We start from the raw sequence: 23,550 nt of genomic DNA, 5'->3' as shown, positions 1-23,550 counted from the left end.
TATCCAAAGCCAAAAGCACTTTTTTTTATAAAAAGAAGTGCGTTTTTTTCAAAGTTGAAGTGTTTGCCAAGCTTTTAGAAGACAAAAAAAGTGTTTTTTAAGTAGAAGCAGAAAAAAGTAGGTTCTCTCCAAAAACACTTTTTTGAAAAGCACTTGATAAATGAACCTTGAGCCTAACTCAACCCCAAAAGCCAGCTTATGAGATGAGGATTACCCAAGACCATCTAAGGAGACCAAGAACTTCAAATCCCACCGATGTGGGACAACTCAACACCCCTCCCCCTCACGCTCAGGCCTGCAAACTGGAGCGTGGACAACATAAATGGGGGCTCAACATCGGTAACATAATTGGGATGAACCTGATAAATGAACCTTGGGCCTAACTCAATCCCAAAACTAGCTTATGAGGTGAGGATTATCCAAGACCATATAAGGAGACCAAGGACCTCAAATCCCATCGATGTCGGACAATTCAATAGCACTTTTGAGAAAAATACACTTAGAAGCAATTTTTAAAAGCTTGGCCAAACCTTAGTTGTTGCTCAGAATTGATTTTCAAATTAATTAGCCAAACACAAACTGCTTCTCACCAAAAGTACTTTTGAAAAAAGCATTTTTGAGAAAAAACGCTTCTCAAAATAAGCTAATTTTTCCAGCTTGGCCAAACAAGCTACTCCCTCCATTCCAATTTATGTGGAACCTGTTTAAACGGGCACGGAGTTTAAGAAAAAATAAAGACTTTTGGAATTTGTGGTCCTAAACAAGTCAAAAAGTGGCCCAGAGTATTTATGTGGTTATAAAAGCTTCTCATTAAGGGTAGAATTGTAAGTTTAAGCTAAATTATTTTCAAATTTAGAAAGGGGTCATTCTTTTTTGAACGAACCAAAAAGGAAATAGGTTCACATAAACTGGAACGGAGGAGTATAAGAATTGCTTCTAGAGTTTACTTATCAAAAAAAAGAAAAAACTGCTTTCAGAGTTTGAAGTAGCCTGAGCTTCTCTTTAATTCAATAAACTTGAAGGGCAGGCCTATATGATTCTCTGACAAAAATGATAATTGATGAGCTCTACAAGAGTAGAGTCTGCAGACCAAATAAGTGCACCTTTCTCCAATCTACAAAATCTATAAGTTCTTCATCCATAGTTCCTTTTGCAGCTATCGTAAGTATCTTTTCTCTTTCTGCTTGAGTAGGCCGCTGAAGACGGAATATCCTATCCATCCGACCAGGGCGTTGCAACGCCTCATCGATTTGCTTGAGATTTCTAGTAGTAGCCATCAAGACCACACCATCCTGTTTTTCAAACCTGCAACATAAGATGGTATGAGAGAACAGTAAGAAACTAAACATGAAGATGCATTTATTATTTATTTCAATCAACTTAGATTATGCTTTGACCAATTACAAGGTAACAATGACCTGAAGTATGTCCTAGTTACAATTTACAATATGTGAGAATCCTAGAAGAACAAAATAAACCACAAAACTTATGTCCTTGCTTGCAGCATAAACGTTTTGGATATATTATTTAAAAACTATTACTACAACAAATAAGGAGATCAAAATTTGTTTGTCCTAAGCAAGATCAAGTGTGACAAGTTTATTTCCTGCTGGTATTTCCTTAAATCATAGTGGCACCACTTACAGGCCTGCAAGTTTTGCAGACAATTGAATAGAATTTTTTTTAAAATCCTCTGAGCACCAACAGGGCCATGAATTTACTAATATGAGTGTGGATTAGCCTGATATTCCAAAATATCAAGGAAGCCACAGAATGCATTTCACCGGCACAGAGAAAACAAGGAAGACACAGAATGTATTTTCCAACTAGCTCATGAGGTGAGGGACCACAGACAACACCATTAATCCACGTGAGACTCGACCTGAGTATAAACTGCATTATTATATCTAAAAGTGATGAAGAATGCATTTCACCGGCACAGAGAAAACAAGGAAGACACTAAAGCAGGATGATGATGAAAAAAGAAAAAGAACATTATGTCTTAATATGATGTAATGATAAGAAGACTAGAAAAGGGAGTAATGACCAATGTAAGAACACTCGTTATATGAATTAGAATGTTTACTTCTTATTACAATTTGTTTTAAGGAAATTCAATGGAGAACTTCACATAGCTAGATGAATATTAAAGTTACTTTTACAAGGGCAAGGCATTGTTTCGCTCATCATTGTAGGTTGCTTACTTGGAATACAAAATCTGAACTCCATCTAACTTTTTGGCATGAAATTGGCGAAGATAATCACCCAAGAGAATGGACATACCTCATTGTAGGTGTATGCTGCAAACCTAAACCAAATAGGTTGTCATGTTCCTTCTGTAATGGTTTAAACTTTAAATTATATGGTAGCCACAATTCAATTGGTATCAAAGTGGCAGAGGCCCTACGTTCGAGTCTCACCAGGGCTCAAGAAAAAGAATTAGGTTTGTCGATTAGCATAATTCAAGGAGATTTGATTATCTTTAGGAGATTGTTGATTAACATGATTTCAGGAGAATTAGGTTTGTTACTTTCATTGATTGCTGCACTAAGATGACTTGGGTACATTTGTTAAAAGCCAAAAATGAAGTTTTCTCTTGTTTTTAATCATTTCATAAAACTCAGTAAGATGCCAAAATAAAAATCTTCAGAACTGACAATGGCAACGAATATATGGATAAAAGATTTGGTGCTCATTTGGAATCCAATGGGATCATTCATCAGACTAGTTGTCCTCATACTAGTGCACAAAATGGAGTCACGGAAAGAAAAAATAGGCATTTATTAGAAGTAGCAAGATCTCTTATGTTCACCATGCATCAACCAAAATCTAACTAGGAGGATGCTATTCTGGTGGTTGCCTATCTTATTAACAGAATGCCACTTAAAACCCTCGACTTTCAAAATTCTCTGGAAGCTTTAAAGAGTAAGAATGAATATATTTTTCCTCCAAAGGTGTTTGGGTGTGTTTGCTTTGTCCACACTAGGAATTCTATGAAACTTGATCCTAGAGCTATAAAGTGTTTTTATTGGGTACACTCCCAACACACAAATGTTATCATCCTCTCTCTAGGAGACCTTTCGTTAGCATGGATACAACTTTCGAAAATCTGAGCCCTATTTAAGTATTACATCATCACCTCTTCAGGGGGAGAGCAGCAAGGAGGAAGAGGTGATTCTACCTAGTACCATTATTGGATCTCTTGATGACATTGTCACATGGGAAAGAGAAATTGGAGAAAGAATTCAGGCAGAGACTATTGGGTGTTTGGATAGGCCTGATTTGAAAACTTACTCAAGGAGAAATAAAACCGAATAAGCCATCATGCAATCTACCGAAGCTGAACCTTGTTCTACTGGTGAGCTTGTTGATTAGCATGATTCAAGGAGACTTGATTTAGGAGTGTTGATTAGCATGATTTCAGGAGATTTGATTATATTTAGGAGAACTAATTTTATTCTGATTTTATTTGATTTGATTTGATAGCTGGATTGATTGTATATTAATTAGCATTAGGAGCTTTGTACAAATTACCTTGCTCATGGGATGTAAACATACACATAAATACAATAAGCCTTTTCTTCTTCTCAAAATCTTCAGAGTTATTTACATTTTCTAATGAGTTAGATGTGCCTATTGCTCACAAAAAAGGAGTCGGATATTGCACCACCAAACACCCTTTATCTAATTTTGTCTCCTATAATTCTTTGTCTCCCTTCTATAGAGATTTTGCCTTGTCTATTTCTTCTGTGTCTATTCCCCAGAATTTGAGGGAAGTTTTTGCAGATCCTAAATGGAAGCAAGCAATTACTGAAATAATGAAGGCCTTCTCAAAAAATAAGACTTGGAACTTGTCACTTCACCACCAGACAAGAAGTTGGTTTGCTGCAAATGGGTCTTCATTGTGAAACCCAAAGCCGATGGCTCAATTGAAAGATTTAAAGCAAGATTGGTGGCTAAGGGATTTACTCAGACTTATGGAGGGGAATACCAAGAGACATTTGCTCCTGTTGCTAAGATCAACATTATTAGAATTCTTTTGTCTTGTGCAGCTAATGTTGATTGGGACTTGCAACAGTTTGATGTAAAAAATGCATTTCTTCATGAAGACTTAGCAGAAGAAGTGTATATGGAGATTCCTCCTGGATTTGATATTGCCCAAAGTCAAGGAAAGGTATGCAGATTGAAGAAAGTCTTATACGGACTGAAGCAATCCCCCATCGCTTGGTTTGACAGATTCAGCAAAGCAATGATCTCTTTCGGGGTGATAGGGAAGCTAGTTTCAGGACATCAAAATGCTTTCATCAAATCAAGGAAGATCACTAATGCAGCTCTAATAGCCAATGAAATATTAGGTTGGAAGATGAAGTTTGGGCAACCTGGTCTACTTTTCAAACTTGACATTGAAAAGGCATTTGACCAACTCAATTGGGCGTACTTGATTAATATATCAGGAAGATGAGATTTGGAGAACGCTGGATTAGATGGATTAAATTTTGTATTACCACAGTGAAGTACTCAATTCTAATCAATGGTGGACCTGTTGGGTTTTTCTCTCCCCAAAAAGGCCTCAGACAGGGAGATCCACTGTCACCTTTTTTGTTCATTCTTGCTATGGAAGGCCTAAGCAAAATGTTAGACAAAGCTAACCAGCTCCATTGGCTAGAGGGTTTTAAGGTGGGCAATGAAGAGGGCAATTCTGTGATACTGTCGCATCTGCTATATGCAGACGACACTCTGATTTTTTGCGGAGCTGAAAAATCACAAGTTCTATATCATAATCTCACGCTGATGATCTTTGAAGCTATTTCAGGCCTACACATGAACATGCTGAAAAGCACCATCTATCCGGTTAATACAGTCCCAAATCCGGATGAGCTTGCAGAGGTTATGTACTGTAAAGTAGGATCTTTCCCTACATCATATCTGGGGCTCCCATTGGGAGCTAGATACAAGTCTCAAGGTATCTGGAATGGAGTGATTGAAAATTTGAAAGGAAACTGCCTTCCTGGAAAATGCAATACCTATCATTTGGAGGCAGACTTACACTCATCAATAATGTGCTAGATAGTATACCAACATATTTCATGTCCTTATTCCCAATCCCAGCTAAGGTACAAAGGAAACTTGATCAATTAAGAAGAGATATTTTATAGGAAGGCAACAGTAACACTCACAAGTTCCATCTAGTTAAATGGTCAAGAGTTATTCTTCCTAAGAACCATGGAGGGCTAGGAATAAAGGATCTTGCGTTGCATAATAAGAGTTTATTGATGAAATGGCATTGGAGGTACAACATGGAAAGTTCGGGGCTATGGAAAACAGTAATTCAAGCAAAGTATGGGGTGGCAAACAACTGGTGCACTAGGCAGGGGAGAGCTCCACATGGTTCAGGCCCCGGAAACACATTTCAAAGCTTTGGGGAGAATTCAAGCCAAGTCATCACTCAAGCTAGGGAACGAGGCTCATATATCTTTCTGGAAAGATAAATGGCTAGGAACAGAGACCTTGAAAGATGAATTTCCAGCTTTATTTTTACTTGCTAGTAATAAAGATGCAACTATCTCACATGTTTGGCAAAATAGTGCTTGGGCTCCACATTTCAAAAGGGACATCCAAGATTGGGAGTTGGATGATCTGTTGGGTTTGCTCAATAAATTATCAGGTGCTAATGTCAATTCCCAGGTGCAGGATAGGTTGGAATGGGGTGAATCAAAAGAGAGAACCTATACTGTCAAAAGAGGATATGACAATCTATGCTCTAACTAGGAATTGATCAACAAATGGCCTTGGAAGCTTATATGGAAAACCAAACTACCTACAAAAGTAGGTGGCTTTATGTGGACAACATTGTATGAAGCTTGTCTTACTCAAGACAATCTTAGCAGAAGGAGTATACCGATTGTGAATAGATGTTATATGTGCCAGATGGAATCTGAGAGTGTGAGGCATCTTTTTTTGCATTGTTCAGTAGCAACTGATATTTGGAGTATGTTTTTATCAGTTTTTGGACTTGCGTGGGTTATGCCAAATAGTGTCAAGGAAGCTTATAAGAGTTGGTGTTCTTGGAGAGTTGGGAAATCCATCAAAAAGACTTGGTCCATGGTACTTGGTGCTATTTTGTGGAGTATTTGGAATGAAAGGAACCGTAGATGTTTTGATGGGATTTCAACTCCCAACCACACTCTTAAAGCCACTTGTTTAATTAACTTATTTAGTTGATTCAATTAGGCCCCTGTAACTAGTGTTGAACTATTTCTGGATTTTGTCTGCTCCTTAGTTGTCCTGTAAGTTTTTGTAAGTTTTTTTGTATATGAGCAGACATTACCTTTATGTTGTAATTTTTGCTATGCATCTCCTTGATGCCATTTAATGAAATTCCCTTACTTCATCAAAAAAAAATGATCTCTTTCGGTTACCAACAAAGCAATATTGATCACTTCATCAAACGGGTAAACTCACTCTTCTCATATTTTATGTTGATAGCATAATAATGACAGAAAATGACAAAGAGGAAATGGACCAATTGAAGAAATTTTTGGCATGAATTTGAGATCAAGGGTTAAGGAAATTGTAGTCTTTCTTGGGAATTGAGGTTGCTAGATCAAAAAGAGGAATCTTTATTTCCCAAATGGAAGTATATTCTGGATCTCTTGAAAGAAACTGCTATGACAAGTTGCAGATCCGCGGAATCGCCCATCGAAAGCAATCACAAGTTACAAAGCGGAGCTAGAGAGTCAGTTGATAAGGAAAGATATTAGAGGTTGGTTGGAAGACTCATTTATCTCTCTCACACTAGACCAGACATAACATATTCAGTTAGCCTGGTGAGTCACTTCAAGCATGATCCCTGAGATCCTCACATGCAAGTTGTCTTTTACATTTTGCAGTATCTGAAGTCGGCTCCCGGGAAAGGTCTACTTTTCTCCAGACATGATCACCTCCAAATAGAAACCTTTACAGACGTGGATTGGGCTGGATCTCTAGATGACAGAAGATTTAAATCTGGTTATTGTATGCTTGTAGGAGGAAACTTGGTTACTTGGAGAAGTAAGAAGCAAAATGTAGTTGCTAGATCAAGTGCAGAGGCAGAATACAGAGCAATGGCCTAGGGTGTTTGAGAACTGCTTTGGCTACAAAAGCTATTAGAGGAATTGAGACTGTCTGAAAAAGGAAAACATTCCTTGTAATCTAACAATAAGGCTGCCATCAGCTCATAACCTAGTCCAGTATGACCGAACAAAGCATGTGAAAATTGACTGACACTTCATCAAAGAAAAAGTTATAACTGGTGTCTTGAGTTTGTTTCATGTGTCATCGGAAAAACAGTACCAAAGGTCTCAACAAGCGAACTTTCCATACATTGAGTTGCAAGTTGGGCATGTGCGACATATTTGGACTGATGTACTTTCAAGGTTTTGCACCTCTCAAGTACAAAGAAGAGAGAAAAACAAAAGCACCCCGCTAAAGTTTTTCACAAAACTAGCGAAAGCGTTCTTCAAACTCACGTTAGAAGAATGTAAGATGGAAATAAACCTCACCCACACGTTCCCCAATCCCGCAAGATTGCAAGAAGCGTTGAATAAAGGAAGAACAATGAAATAAAAAGTAAATCACGTTTTTGAAGCAATAGCTTAGAAAAACTAATCACCAATGTTTATTTTCAGCATATTAAGCCCTTTAAATAGGCCTTACAATGAGTAAAATTGGTAAGGTTAAGGAAAACTAATCCTAATTAGACTAGAATAAGAATAAGGCTAAGAAAATCTATCTTAACTAAAATAGGAAAAAGAATTCTAGTAAGAATGGGATACCAACTAACAATTCTAGTTTGACTAGAACTACAAATATAATCCTACTAAAACAAGAATTAAATTACTAGGAAATAAGAAATAACAAATCTTAATCTTTAAGGAAAAGAAATCCTAATCTTGGATGGATTCTTCGCTTCTTGAATTTCATGAATTTTTAGCATTCTTGATCTTGCATCATTCTCCCCTGGTTGAAAAAGACTCGTCCTCGAGTCTAACAGCTTCCATAGATGGCGCAAGATTTGCTATAGTAAGAACGGAGACCCAAGGGGAAAAAATGGGGACCCAATGCTCACCAGGTTTTAAGTTACATTTTGCTAGTTTATCATAGAGCTTCTTCACGTTATAAGCAAATTTGGCATATGGTCGAACTAAACCCCACTTTCTATGTTTCAACTTTCTACCAAGTCTTCTCCATGTAATCTTTCAATATGGACTCTCAAACTTCAACTTACGATATGAAGTTATTGGTATAGACTTAACTAACTCCATGTCTAGCTTTGAGTTAAGCATGGAGATCAACGCTCTTCTTGGGAATGCATCAATTGCATCGCTCATACACCAACAGACACTTTGATGATAGTCATATATACTTATGACGTTAAGACATCTTGTCTCTCCAATATCTGGTCTCAAACTCTCCATTACCCACTCCTTTATAGGTAATTTTTCCTCTTGTTCTAGCATATTTCTATGAACTTTAGAATTAACGCAATATGTTGCCTTGTTTGGATTGATTGAGTCAACAATCAAGTCAATATTGTGTTGAGCATCTCTGGACGGTGAAAAGTCAACAACACATATGGCTGGATAATCCAATGGATCGTCATAAAACTTTGGTGGTAATTCCTCAAGTTTTGGATCTAATGCATATTCCTCGTCTCTTTGATATTGGTCTTTATCAGCTTTGTCTTCTTCACGCCCCTGATTATCTGAATATTTATCATAATGGGCATAGTGCCTTGGTTCTCTTGTGCCTTGGTCAGCTTCAACCTCTTCAGTTGTTTGTGAATGAATTGGTGGATATAGAAGTGGTAGATGTGGCGGTTGTAGGCGTTGTGGCGGAGTTGGTAGTTGATATTGAAACACCAAACCTTCAACTAATTTAGTCAGATTCTCTATTGATTCCTTCAAGTTATTTAGCTGCACTTTAATTTCTTCGTTGTCTCGTTCAAGGATTCTAATTCTTAATTTATGAACTTGTAATTGAAGATCCATTGAAGAGGATCTTGAAAAGGATCCTGAACTTGGTATTTTCTTGTTTGGTGACACGATGAATAAAGTAGCAAATCAAGAATTCGGACCTGGAACATGAGCTCTGATACCAAATTGATGTACTTTCAAGGTTTTGCACCTCTCAAGTACAAAGAAAAGAGAAAAACAAAAGCACCCCGCTAAAGTTTTTCACAAAACTAGCGAAAGCGTTCTTCAAACTCACGTTAGAAGAATGTAAGATGGAAATAAACCTCACCCACACGTTCCCCAATCCCGCAAGATTGCAAGAAGCGTTGAATAAAGGAAGAACAATGAAATAAAAAGTAAATCACGTTTTTGAAGCTATAGCTTAGAAAAACTAATCACCAATGTTTATTTTCAGCATATTAAGCCCTTTAAATAGGCCTTACAATGAGTAAAATTGGTAAGGTTAAGGAAAACTAATCCTAATTAGACTAGTATAAGAATAAGGCTAAGAAAATCTATCCTAACTAAAATAGGAAAAAGAATTCTAGTAAGAATGGGATACCAACTAACAATTCTAGTTTGACTAGAACTACAACTATAATCCTACTAAAACAAGAATTAAATTACTAGGAAATAAGAAATAACAAATCTTAATCTTTAAGGAAAAGAAATCCTAATCTTGGATGGATTCTTCGCTTCTTGAATTTCATGAATTTTTAGCATTCTTGATCTTGCATCATGGACCAACTTGAGGGAGAGTGTTAATTAGCATGATTCAAGAAGATTTAATTATATTTCGAAGATTGTTGATTAGCATGATTTCAGGAGATTTGATTTGATAGCTGCATTGATTGTATAGATTTATTTTATTTCCTTAATAAGCATTAGGAGCTTTGTATAAATTCACTTGCTCATGTGATATAAACACATACAGAAATACAAGAAACATTTTCTTATTCTCAAAATCTACAAGGTTCGCACATGAGAAACCGTATGGCAAGCCTAATATAAACAAATTAATTTTTTTAATATTTTAAAATGTTATATGAGATGGTAGATACAACTCAACAATGTAAAAGAAGATAAAGTTGAAAATTTAGAACAATTACAAAATAATAAAAGCTCTTCCTAGAAGAATTGACAGCTAGTAAATCATATCCACCCCTATTTTCCGTATGACGGCCGAGAAATCTCCTATGGACGGCTACCCCAACATCAGTTGACCCACAAGTTTAAAACTCGAGGAAGTATGGCTCCCCTTACCCTGCTCCCACTTGAATGTTAGGCTCCTCGTGAAGATAACGTGTGCTCTATCCACACATACAATATTGCGTCTTACCACTGAATCAAAGCCCTGGGTGCTCATATTAGCCCTACCTTCTCCCCTCCACAAAACCACAACAAAAGTAGACATAACTATTATATAAGAAGAGCTGGGTAACTCAACAATAGCTAAATGATGCCATTTGCCTGAGGTATGATTTACATCAACATGATGCTTGTCTGTTGCTGCAATATCTAAACTTTTTAAAAACATGAGAATACACTTACCCATCAAGTTCCACCAAGAGTTGATTGATGAAGGCTTCATGGTCCTGCTTTTTAGTGTGGATAAACTTCCCTCTGACTCCAGCAAAGAGGTCAAAATCCTCCACAAATATGATTACAGGGGCCTGAACAGGATAATGAAGTAAGCAGATATCACCACAGAAAAACAGCTCTGAAGAATGCACCAGATGTGTTCCTTGAAATCATACTCTATATTACTCCTCCAGCAGTGTTGGCTTTTCACTCAGTCAGTCAAGTAAAAATCATAAGATTAAGCCACAAAAAGGTTCCACCCCGGTAAGCTTTTGCAAACTTTCTTATTATCTCTTGCATAATATTAATAATGAGTTGCAGTTCAAGATAAGCCATGTTTTACTTGATTTCCGTTCAATGAAAACATGCACACAAACAAAATCAATCAGCTTTTGTCAGTTCGTGCAAAGAGAGATGTGTCTTTATTCATTATCCGTGCTATATCAGCAGCCAATTTCAACAAGACCCTTTTCTTTTTCTTTTTTAGAATAACGGCAAGAAGTTGCAGATGGACACCATAACCAGGTATTTGGAAATTGTTAGGAGAGGCAATACACAAAGAAACCAGACTGACCAGATCACGTGCTGTTTGAAACAGCTCTCTAACATTTGATGCACTTTGGCCAACCCATAAACCAGCCTCTAACTGCTGGGCTTTAACTTCAACAAGAGGCACCTTAGCTTCTGCTGCAATTGCTAGTGCTAGGGATGTCTTTCCAGTTCCTCTCTCCCCTACAATAAGAACTCCCTGTCATATCACACATGAAATAGAACTTAGTGCAAGCATAAAGCATCGTTTTAGCTTTAACATGTGTTGTGGATACGCATCCATATTCACCCACGCATACACAAACAATGCTACAGTGGTTTTTTGTGATTGGGATGATGTGCTGGTAATTATATCAATACATCCCACAACATGATATGGTGGTAACCTTTTACAAGAACCATTGTTAATCGTACAGAAGATTGGTACAACTCTACCATTATATCTATAACAATAACATGACGTTCATCGACGTGATTATATCACTTTGACAAACTCTGCAAGTTCTTTCATTCTTTTTACTTTATTAAAAATGAGGATTGCCAAAAGAATGTCCTCTAAAATTGGTGCACAATAACCAAATTCAATTCTGAAATTAGATGCTTTTTGTTCTCTCCTTTTTCTGTTTGTCCTAGAAGTAGCAAAAGTTACCAAATGTCAACAATTTTATGACAACTGTAACATGGCCAAGCTTATGGAGGCTTACAAGATCTTGCCAAGAAGACTTGAAGGCTCACAATAGGCTAAATTAGAGATTCAAGTGGTGGATTTGCAAGAAATGGCTCAATTGCTTGCTCTAGCCGGCTTAATTACACACTTTAGTCATAATTTAGTTAAGTAGTGGCTAATTTTATAATTAGGAGCTAGCTATTATAAGGAGTAGCTCAGCCCTCATTTCTCCTTAGATTGGATGATGAAAGAAATGATGTCTCTTTATTTCCTTTTCCGTATTTATGCTTATCTTAATTTCTTTCTTTAATTTGAGGATATTAAGTTTTAGCTTGTGAGCGATTAGTTTTGTGAGAGATTTATGGTGATTGGTGAAAACCCCAATGTTGCCTTTTGACTTGCCCTTGGATTTGCAAGAGGAAGCATTTTTCTTCAGGATCCAAATTGCCTAGGTGTTTGTTCTTGATTCTGATAGAAAATAATTAGGAATCTTCTCATCTAATCATTGTCTGTTACTTCATTGCTTGCTTGTGTCGATCTTGTATCCTTATTTTCTTTCCTGTTTTTCATATCCATGTTCTTGACATAGATTCATATCATCTTGATACCAAGATGATAACAAACAAGGACGGAAACATGGATAAGGAAATTCAACAAGGAATCAAATATAGAAGTTAATTAGGATCTAGAATTAATTAGACGAAAGAAAGCCTAATCAACTCAAAGAACAATTAATGAAGCACCTAAACTATGGAAATCCTCAAGAGATCAGGACTCTTGCAAATTCCTGGACAAAGTTAATCAAGCAGTGCATTAATTCACTACTAAACACTCACAATCTACACATTAATTAAGCTCAAATTGAAGGAAACAATTAAGATAAATATAAATGCATAAATACAGAAATACATAAAAGGAAATAAAGAGACATCATGTCTCTCATCATCAAAGTCTAAAGGAGAAATGATGGCTATGCTACTATGATAGTAGCTAGCTCCTAATTATAAAATTAGCCACTACATAACTAAACAATGGCTAGAGTGTGCAATAAGCTGGCTAGAGCATGCAATTGGGCCATTTCTCGCAACTCCTGCAATTGAGAACTTTAGCCTATTTTGAGCCTTAAAGTCTCGGCAAAAAACAAAACAAAACCAAAAAAGATCATCACTTCATTTGATTGGACAGAAAATTGAATCTGGATGCATTGTCACAAGGTTTGTCAACAAAAGACTAGTTGGCAGATGTTTTCACAAAATCACTCTGAGGGTCCAGAATTAACATCATTTGTGGCAACCTAGGAGTATACGATATGTAAGCCCCAGCTTGAGAGAGTGTTAAATATGTCAAATACAGATACAATGTAAATATGGAAAGAATCCCAAATCCCTGTAATTAAGTTATTAGGAGATTTTGTAGGAAATAATTATTTTCTTTGCTTTTTCTGTTTCTTGTAAAGATTATTTAAACCCAATAGTTTGAGTGAATAATCAAGCAATCTATTTCCCAAATTCTCTTCTCTTCTTGTTTCACAGTGTCATTCTTTTCGGGACGGAGTAAAAAGGAAATACCATCACATAAATTAGGACAGAGAGACTATGCATTGTTACTCTTAAAATCGGAATTACTCTTTTCCAGTATGTGATTACACTACTAACGTAAGAGAGCCTGAGATAGCCACACCAGTCAGGAACAACCAAAACCAACAACTGGGCCAAGGAAGAATTTTACCTATCCATCTTCTTGTTTCGTCTTTGATGTCACTTATGAGCCTATTGCATTAGTTGTAACATAATACATCAAGACTTAAAGGATGAATTGGAGTCAAAAAGTGATATATCGGAGATCTACACCAATTTGCAGTTAACTTGATGTCAAGTTAACACGTGACTTTGACTCTGCACATAGAAAGCCACTGAACTTAACTGAATACACAAATTGACTTCAAAATACAGCAAGAACCATTCTTGTAGGACCAGAGAGATTATGATTATTGTTGAGAGAACCATAACATCTATAATATATTAAAACCACGAAGCCCTTAGCGAAATGTCATTCGCATTTTTTACCCCTTGAAAATAGACTTTACATTAGACAAAATTGTAATGTAACTATTTTCCTAGTATTTAGGACTTTGAAATCTACTAAAATTTTGGCTATAAAAACTCTTATTTAGAAATTTAAAATAAAATAAATTTTTTACTTATAAAACTTTTCCTTATTTAGATTGTATAAAGTAACTAACCTTTTTCCTATATGTATGTGATAAAGTGTATATAAAAAGAACATGCAAAAGCTTTGTATTCTGCTTTCTTCCTCGAACTTAATTTTCATGAAGAGAGCATATAAACTTACTGTGGATATATGGAGGTGTATGTAGGATATCGCAAAACCATCTTAAACAACATTCTCTTATCTTCTTATCAGCTATGTGTACTACTTACAATATAACTGAGTAGTTATGATCTGAAGGGTTTCGAACTTCCCAACTCTAACACTGCTACAGATGATGGACTTCCCAACCCTCTTCTTCTTCCTAAGACTCCACCACCCCCACCAAGATATGCTTCCCGCGTCCAAACCCCAGTAAAGTCTGTCGGCATCTGACATCTCACGCGCCCTCACACGCCGTTAACGCGCCGGATTTTCCGGCGAGATCTAGCCACGCGCCGGCGCGTGTGGCATCTTCCAGTGACTTTTTCAATTTTCTTTCTTCTGACAACCTCTTCTCGAGGCTTTTCCGAGCCTTCCCGTCTCAGCTTCACCAAAATCTGAAGACTTTTTCTTTTTTCCGGCCATTAAACACCAGAATCCGGCGTCTGTTTCCGTTGTTCAGTACCAGAAAAGCTCTTCCCTTCCTATGTTCTGTTTTCCACCCACTGTGACTATTGATTTTTCTAACCTTTGAGGTTTTTCCGGTCGTTTCTCACCTCATTTTTTGGGACAGTCACATCTAGAATATGATGGATTCTACAGAGAGAAACTCTTACTTCTCTCTAGAATCTAGAAAATTGTAAAACATGTCCTTCATCAAAGCTGTCTCTTGGCCAACCCTAGAACTTGGGGGAAGATGCCATCAAAAGCTTGACGTAGGGCAAGAGCCGCATTTCTCGCTATCTGAGGAGCACACTCTCATGCGCAAGGGCTTCTTGAGATCTTGTCTGATTGGGTCTTTCTCCAAATGGGTTGGTTCTCCAGAGGCTGTTAGGAACTGGGCAGCAGGGGCATGGAACGTCAAGGACGGGCTGAAAATATCGCAACTGGGGGACACACAATATCTCTTTCGCTTTGTCGACGAGTCTCAAGCTTCCGAAATTCTTGTAAGAGGAAATAGGTGGTTCGATGGGAACTTCTTAAAGCTAGACAGATGGGTGGAGCACGATGGGTGTCTAAACCCTCGTTTCACCGGCGAATCATTGGTGGTCAACATGGTGGGTCTCCCGGTGCATCTTTGGTGTCTTGAATTATTCAAGAAGATTGGGGATATCTGTGGGGTTTTATTGATGTCGCTTGCAGCTTACACGATCTCTCGCGAGTGAGTATTGTGGTGAGGAAAGGGGGCAAAATCCCTGTCTCCACTGTGGTGGAAGATGGCTACTTGAGTTACAGGGTTTGGTTGAGTCCTGAATTTCGCTCTATCTTTATGCCTGAGATAGTGGCGGAAGAAAAGGGAAGGTCAAATAGAATGGAGGGGTGGGGAAACTAGTCTCTGAGGAGAGGGGAGGGCTCACCGGATCAATGGACTAAGCCGGAGTCAGACATTAGATCGAGAAGAGACGGGAGGTTTGATTTTGGGAGAAGAAGACAAAATTTCAACAGGAGGAAAAGACGTGAATGGGTTATTGATGCGGGCTGGAAAGACAGAATGGGCCGGTCCTCTTCTAATTATCCTAGGGCCAGGCAAGATTTCAGCAAGTATAGGCCTGGCCTCCTCACATGGGCCCAGTAACTTTTCCCAATTCTATTAGAATTGATCCTAAGGGGCCCAGATTGTTTCAAGTTGCGTCTGATAAGGCTCCTAAGTATATGGGAACAGTCGTTCTTCCTTCTTCTTCTGTCAATGGTGCTACACACAGTGGTATTTCTTCACCGAGCTCTAGTGCCCTGCGCCCCTCTTCGATGGCCGCTGCTTCAGGGGCAGCACCGGCTATAGATGGTGATGTTATTCCACGGCCTCCTGCCTCTGATGGGCCCAACTCGATCGCTCCCTCAGTTGCTCCTGGGCTTAGTTGTATTGAGGCTACACTTCAAGCTTCTTCTTCTTCTGGGAAGATTGTTGAGCATGCACCAACTGATGTTAGTGTCGGACCAGTACTCCCAGTTAAGATGCCGCCAAGAGTTCCATGTTTTCCTCCTTCAGGCTACCCTACTGGTGTTTCTGGTCATTCCTATAACAGCGGGGTGCTTAATTCAGAGGTTGATACCCCTCAAGGAAATGGTGAGATCCTTTCGGTACCTAAAGTTCCTATTGCTAGCAATGATATGGTCATGTATTCCTCCGGAAGGAGCAAGGAAAGGGTTCATATATAAGACGCCTGTCCAATTTCGTCACGGATGGGAGGAGGGGATATGTCTTTCTGGATAGAGGATAAACTATGGGTGTTAATCGGGCCGCGCTGACCCGTTTTTCAGCCCGCTTCAACCTGGATCAGCCCGCTACTCTTCATCATTGGACGGGTTGGGACAGGTTGTTTAGGGGACGGGTTGTGGACGTTCACGTTTAGCTTAACAGTCGCCCTAACCCGTTGAACCCGAAATGTCTTAACGGGCTGAACACGGGTTGCAGCACGTTAGCAACCCAGTTACCGTTGGAATTTTATTTTTTTTAATTTAATTGGACCGGGGAATGGCCAGATTTTGCAAAAATGGCCAATTTCGCCCCTCCCCATCCCTCCATTAAAAATATAGCCCTCCCACCCCTAATAATTGCAAAATACTTTTTAAACCTTTTAAAATCTATAGATAGCCCCTTCTTCTTCATTTTTTCTCACAATTCACTCTCTTACTACTCTAATTCTCTCTCAAGTCTCAAGTCTCTCTTGATATTATAGTTCTTAAATTCTCAAATCTCAAATTCCCAATTATTTATTATTTCAAGTTCATCAATTATTTAGTTTAGCCATTACAAAATTATTATTATCAAATATCAATTATTCAAATGAAGTGCGGTATCAAGTATTCAAGCATTATCAACTATCAAGTTTCGGTCTATCAATTGAAGTTTGAATTTTGATATCAAAAATTCAAAATTAGTGCGGCATAAGGAATCCCGGTACACTCGTTCCATCTCTTTCTCTTATTTGGTGTACACTTATTTTATTATTTAGAATTATTAATTTAGTTTCTTAATTTAATTTCTTACTTTAATTTATATAATGGATTTACTTAGAGCGGCCAAAAAAGCGTGCACTAGTAGAGGTGGTAGTAAGAAAACTTCAAAAAGAACAAGAGGTGGTGTTGGTTCTTCTAGTAGCTTTACACATATTTCTGAAAGTTCACCTGAAAATTTAAATGTAGATTATGAGCGAATGCAAGAAAATTATGGTGTAGATGATGATTTAGATGCTTTGTTAGATGATATTCAATCACCCGATAATCTTGAAACACCACCACCTACACCTGGTAATGCTAGTCAAACTCAAAATGTTAGGAGTGCAACAAGTAGGCCTCCTCTCCCTATTAAGAAGAATCGACGATTAAGAAGCAAGTGTTGGATGTTTTTTGAAAGACTAGAAGATCAAAAATATTATGTAAAATGTAAAATTTGTAGTGAACATTATAAACATGAGCCCGGTAAAGGAGCAGGAACGGGTCAACTTCGTAGGCATATGGAAGAGAAACACCCTCTTGATTGGGGAGTAGATGAGTTATCTGGGCAACAAAGACTTAACCTGAGTACTGGTGGGTTATTTGGGAAATACGATATTAAGAAAGATCGGGAAGAATTAGTAAAATGATTGTTTTAGGTTGTTTACCTTTTAGTTTTGCTTCTTCACCGTATTTTGTTACTTATATTCAAAGAATTTATAACCCTATGTTTAAAAGTATTCCTAGAAGTACTTATAGAGCTGATATCTTTAGGCTTTTTGGACAATATCAGACATATATACGTTATTTGTTCGCAAGTCTTCCTTGTAAAGTTTCTCTTACTTCTGATATTGGTCGTGCTGTGAATGGAAATGATTATTTGACTGTTACATGTCATTGGATAGATGATAATTTTTGTATGAAAAACGTATTATTGCTTTTAAATATGATGAAGATCAAAGTCATATTGGTGCATTTATAAGTAATACTATACATGAAGTTGCTATATTTTATAATCTTGCAGAAAAAGTTGTGTATGACATTTGATAATGCTTCAAACAACACTGCTGCTATTACAATATTAAAATTGCATCTACACCCACCAATTCCTGAAATATTTCATATTAGATGTGCATGTCATATTTATAACTTGATTGTGAAGAGTGGCCTTGAATTATTTAGAGATGAAATTACTTTAGTTAGGAGAGCTGTTGGTGTAATTCAAGGAAATAATAGAAGTGCTAGATTAAATGCATTTAAGGAAAAATGTGTACACTATGGACTAAAACCAAAGACTCATGCCTGAAGAAATAGTTACTAGGTGGAATTATACTTATTTGTTCTTAAGATGTTATAAATATAGAATGCCTATAACTGAAGTTGCTAATTCTCATTGTACTGATCCTAACCGTTTGATAACATCTAGAACTTGGGAAGTCATTCATGATGTTATACAATTTTTACAAAAATTTTATGTGGCTACACTTGAGTTTTCTGGAGCTTATTATCCTACCATTTCAAATGGTTTAGTTCATATTGCTGAAATTTCTCTTTTACTACATAATATGAAGCAGAAAAAAGGATATGCTACTGTTGTTGAATCTATGCTAGATAAGTTTAAAAAGTATTTCTACCCAATTCCCTATATTTACCTAATTGGTGCTATTTTAAACCCTACTATCGAAATGATAAAGTGTCGCCAATTAATTAGAGCTTTATATACTTATATGGATATTGGCCCAACTGAAACTCCTGATATTGACACTTGTATTTCTGAGCTACACACATATTTACAAACTTTATATAATTATTATGCTAACATTGTTGATGCTTCTTCGGTTGTAGATGCAAATATTCCTTCAACTAATCCTTCAACATCTGGAACAACTATGGATGATGATGATTGTGTTCAAGATTATCAGATTTGGTCTACACTAGGAGAGCATCAACAAACCAGTAGCAGGAATATTGATGAACTACAATTCTACTTGCAAAAGTCACCAGGGGCCCTCACAAAGGATTTTCTACCGCTGGGTTGGTGGAGGAGCAACTCAAATCAATTTCCTGTTCTTTCGGCCATGGCTCGAGACGTGCTAAATGTGCCGATTTCAACAGTCGCATCAGAGAGCGCATTTAGCCAAGCAAGGCAGCAGCTAGGAGATACCCGTCATTCATTGGGCAGCAACGCTTTGGAAATTCTAGTGTGCTTCAGAGATTGGATAAGATCAGAACGGCGAAATCAAGGGCGTGACGAGGTAGACGGAGAGGATGACCAAGAAATTGGAGATATAATGGTTTATGGTTCCAATTCAACCAATGCCGGAAACCAAGAACCTCATGTTGACATGGAAGAACTTATAAAAATGATGCAAAGCATGTGATGTACTATTTCTTATTTTTTATAAATTATTGTAAACTTTTAAGTTTTAATTTGCAAGTTCAAAAATTCAAAAATAAAAAAATAAAAAAAGAACTTGCAAATTAATTTGAAGTATTAAAAATATAAATGAAAGCCTTCGGAGTTTGTTCCTTACATTGCCTATTCTTATACTCTTATTAAATAATTTTTTGTAGCCACTTACTTTCTAATTTCAATTTTATAATTTTAAAATACAAATTTCAAATTTAAAACTTTAAACTTCAAAGTTTAATTCTAAACCTTAAAAGTTTGCAAATACTTAACTATCAATAACATTGAATAAGAAAAAGAAAATTTAAATTAAAAAAGAAAAAAGAAAAAAACTAGAGCCCCGCCCGCCCCGAGCCCGTTTGAGCCATAACTAGTACGGCCCCACAAAACCCCGAAAAAACAAAGCCCACTAAGAGCCCGTATCCCCAACCCGCTAACAGCCCGCCCGCTAACCGAACGGGCTGGGGTTTTCCCGTTCAGCCCGTCCCAGCCCGCCCGATAAACACCCATAGGATAAACTACTAAACTTTGGGAAGTTTCTAGGTGTTTCTTTTGAAGGGAAGGAAGATGGGGTGTTAGAACTGTTGAGGGAGATTAAGCAACAATCTTTTAATGATGGTGCAGGGAGAGAGTTGGGCCAAGGTGTTAAGCAAAATAATTTAGGGGATGTAGCGGTGTACCAGAGAAGGGGTCGGGTGTGTGACAGGGAGGAAGTGAGCTCGATTAGAGGGGGTGGGGAGAAGGGGGATATTGTTTCTTATGGAACTTAAGATTCTTTCATGGAATGTGAGGGGGATGAATGACCCAAACAAAAGGGCCATCATCAAAGTGGGAGTTAGAGAGTGGGGTGCTAACCTAGTTTGCTTTCAGGAGACAAAAATAGAAGTTGTGTCGGATGTGATTGTGAGGAGTGTCTGGAGAGGTAGTTGGGTAAAATATGACTGGGTTTCAGCAGCGGAAAGTGCCGAGGGCATTCTTCTAATGTGGGATGATAGAAGCTTGGAGGTAAAGGAAATTAAGAAGGGAGTTTTTTCTTTAGCAACTCTTGTCAAAGATAGAGTTAGTGGGGTGGAGTGGGGATTTGGGGGAGTGTACGGACCGGTAGGAGAAGGGTCCAAGGTATTCTTCTGGGAGGAACTGGCCAATATGATGGGGGAATGGGACATTCCATGGGTTCTAGGGGGAAACTTTAACACTATTAAATTCCTGAAGGAGAAATTAGGGTGTAGTCTGATTTCGAGGGCCATGGAGGACTTGTCTGACTTCATCAATGATCACTTTCTCATTGATCTTCCTCTGTCAGGGGAAAGGTTTACTTGGGTCAGAGCGGAGGATTCCAACTCAAGGTCTAGACTTGATAGATTTCTGATATCGCCCTCCTGGGATGAGCCGGTGCCGAATGTGCTGCAGATTCCTTTACCTAGGCTGACTTCGGATCATTTGCCTATCTTGCTAGATGGATGCAGAGGGAGGGGGGTGTGTGGTACCTTCCGATTCGAGAACATGTGGTTGAAGGTGCCAGGATTTGGTGACAAGGTGAAAGAATGGTGGACAAGTTACGGGGTATCAGGGACACCTTCATTCCGTCTTTCGCAGAAACTTAAATTGCTCAAGGAAGATATTATTAGGTGGAATAAGGAGGTTTTTGGGAGGTTAGAGGTTAAAATGAGGGAGCTTATGCATGAATTGGGGGAACTAGAGAGAGGGGAAGGGGCGAGGGAGTTAGATGAATCTAAGAAAGCGAGATTGGGGGAGGTTAAGAGGGAAATAGTCGAGTTAGTAATAGCTCAGGAGACTAGTTGGCGGCAAAAATTGAGGGCGCTCTGGTTAAAGGAGGGGGATTCGAATACCAAATTTTTCCATAGAGTGGCGGTTGCAAGTCGAAGGAGAAACTTCATAGAGTCCTTAGTTGTGGATAGGGTGAGGATTGAGGGAGAAGAGGAGGTAAAAGGGGCGATAGTGGGGTTTTATGAGAACTTATACAAAGAGGAAGTTAGTTGGAGGTCGACTTTGGGGGGAATAGAGTTCAACCACATAGAGGGGAGGGAGACAGTGAGTGGCTAGAAAGGGCTTTCGAGGAGGAGGAGGTGCACGAGGCTGTGTCGAGTTGTGCTGGTGATAAGGCCCCCGGCCCTGATGGTTTCTCCTTAGCCTTCTTCCAACTCTGTTGGGACACCATCAAGGGGGAGTTGATGGAAACCATTGAATACTTCTATGTGAATGGTGTTTTCGAGAGAAGTATCAATGCTACTTTTATTACTATTGTGCCTAAGAAAGAAGGTGCATCTTGTATCAGAGACTACAGGCCTATTAGTCTCGTGGGAAGCATTTACAAGATTTTTTTTTTGATTTGCACCGGGTGTCCGAGTCTCTAAGAGACCCGACTAATCCCGGGGGTGCACAGGCCCTCGGCAAGGAGTTTCCCGCAAGTGCACCACGGTTAATTCAAGTTTTACCCAGTCCGATGGCCCGCAGAAATTGTTTGCACCCAGTGGGTTTCGAACTTGAGACCTGAAAGGGGAGCAAACCCCAAGGCTCAAGTCAATTGCCACCAGGCCAACCCCTGAGGGTTTTTAAAAGATTATTTCTAAAGTGCTTTCCAACAGACTCAAGAAGGTTCTTGACGTGTCCGTTTCGTCCTCCCAGAATGCGTTTGTGGAAGGTAGGCAGATCCTGGATGCCGCTTTGGTGGCAAATGAACTTGTAGACACTAGAAGGAAAAATAGAGATCCCGACTTACTATGCAAGTTGGACCTTGAGAAGGCTTTCGACCATGTCAATTGGGAGTTCCTGGATTTCATTATGATGCGGATAGGGTTTGGGGCAAGATGGAGGGGATGGATCAAGTTCTGCATTTCCTTAGTCAGATTCACTGTCCTGGTTAATGGTAGTCCGTGTGGTTTCTTTGGCAGCTCCAGGGGTCTCAGGCAAGGAGACCCCCTATCCCCCATGCTATTTATTCTAGTGATGGATGCTCTGAGTAAAATGATGGATCGTGCGGCGGCCGGAGGCTTCTTGAGAGGATTCTCAGCTCCGATCGGGGTGCCTAGTGCCCAGTGCCCGAAGAGTCTCTAATTTGCTTTTTGCGGATGACACCCTGGTTTTCTGTGTTACCGATATGGATAAGTTGACCTACCTGAAGCAGGTCCTGCAGTGGTTTCAGATAGTATCAGGTCTCAAAATCAACCTCGGCAAGTGTGAAATTTTCGCGGTGGGTGAGGTTGCTAACATTGATGTTTTGCCTTATGTTCTTAGATGTAAGGTGGGCTCCTTTCCCACTACTTACCTGGGTCTCCCATTGAGCGCTTCGCATAAGGATACTATGGTTTGGAATCCAGTGATCGAAAGGGTTGAAAAAAGATTAGCAAGCTGGCAGAAACGGTAGTTGTCAAAAGGCGGAAAGGAAGTGCTTATCAAAAGCACTTTATCGAGTATGCGCACCTATTACCTGTCCCTGTTGCAAGCTCCTGTGAGCATCACGGAAAAACTGGAGCGGCTTCAAAGGAATTTTCTTTGGGATGCGGCAGATGGAACTAGAAAGTATCATCTAGTGAATTGGCAGACAGTCACTTCCCCAAAGAAGTGGGGTGGACTTAGAGTAAAAGATCTTAGGGTATTCAACGGAGCTTTGTTGGGGAAATGGCTGTGGAGATTCGGGGTAGAAGAACATGCTCTATGGAGGGAGGTCATAGTAGAAAAGTACGATTCCACGGGAGGGGGTTGGAGGACCAAGGCAATCACAACACCTTTCGGGTGTGGCATGTGGAGGAGTATCATGAATCCTTCAGTGGTAACATCACTTACAGGATGGGAGATGGAAGGAGAATCAGCTTTTGGAATCATAGGTGGTGTGGAGAGGAAACTCTGAGGGTCTCCTTCCCCCACGTCTTCAGGGTTCCAAACCAGAAGGAATTGATGGTCCAACAGATTCGTAAGGAGCATGAAGGGGGGGTAGTATGGGACCTCTCATTTAGAAAGAACATGCAAGATTGGGAGATTGCGGAGCTCCAAGATTTATTGACACTGCTATATGGGCAAGACATGCC

General features: G+C 38.8%; 1 protein-coding gene across 1 annotated transcript in view; it reads right to left on the bottom strand.

The window, feature by feature from the left end:
• The window catches only part of LOC107814019 (putative inactive ATP-dependent zinc metalloprotease FTSHI 5, chloroplastic), a 70,235-nt gene that overhangs the window by 27,106 nt on the left and 19,579 nt on the right, over positions 1–23,550 (bottom strand). Inside the window, exons 8-10 of the mRNA XM_075233093.1 lie at positions 11,149–11,322; positions 10,545–10,666; positions 1,104–1,305 (exon numbers count right to left, since the gene is read on the bottom strand). Coding sequence (XP_075089194.1) covers positions 1,104–1,305; positions 10,545–10,666; positions 11,149–11,322 — 498 coding nt within the window. The remainder of the gene's footprint in view (positions 1–1,103; positions 1,306–10,544; positions 10,667–11,148; positions 11,323–23,550) is intronic.

The sequence above is a fragment of the Nicotiana tabacum genome, chromosome 16, assembly GCF_000715075.1.
Source record: "Nicotiana tabacum cultivar K326 chromosome 16, ASM71507v2, whole genome shotgun sequence".
NCBI classification, from domain to species: Eukaryota; Viridiplantae; Streptophyta; class Magnoliopsida; order Solanales; family Solanaceae; genus Nicotiana; species Nicotiana tabacum.
Note: the sequence above shows the minus strand (reverse complement) of the source record. Positions and strands in the feature narration are given on the sequence as shown.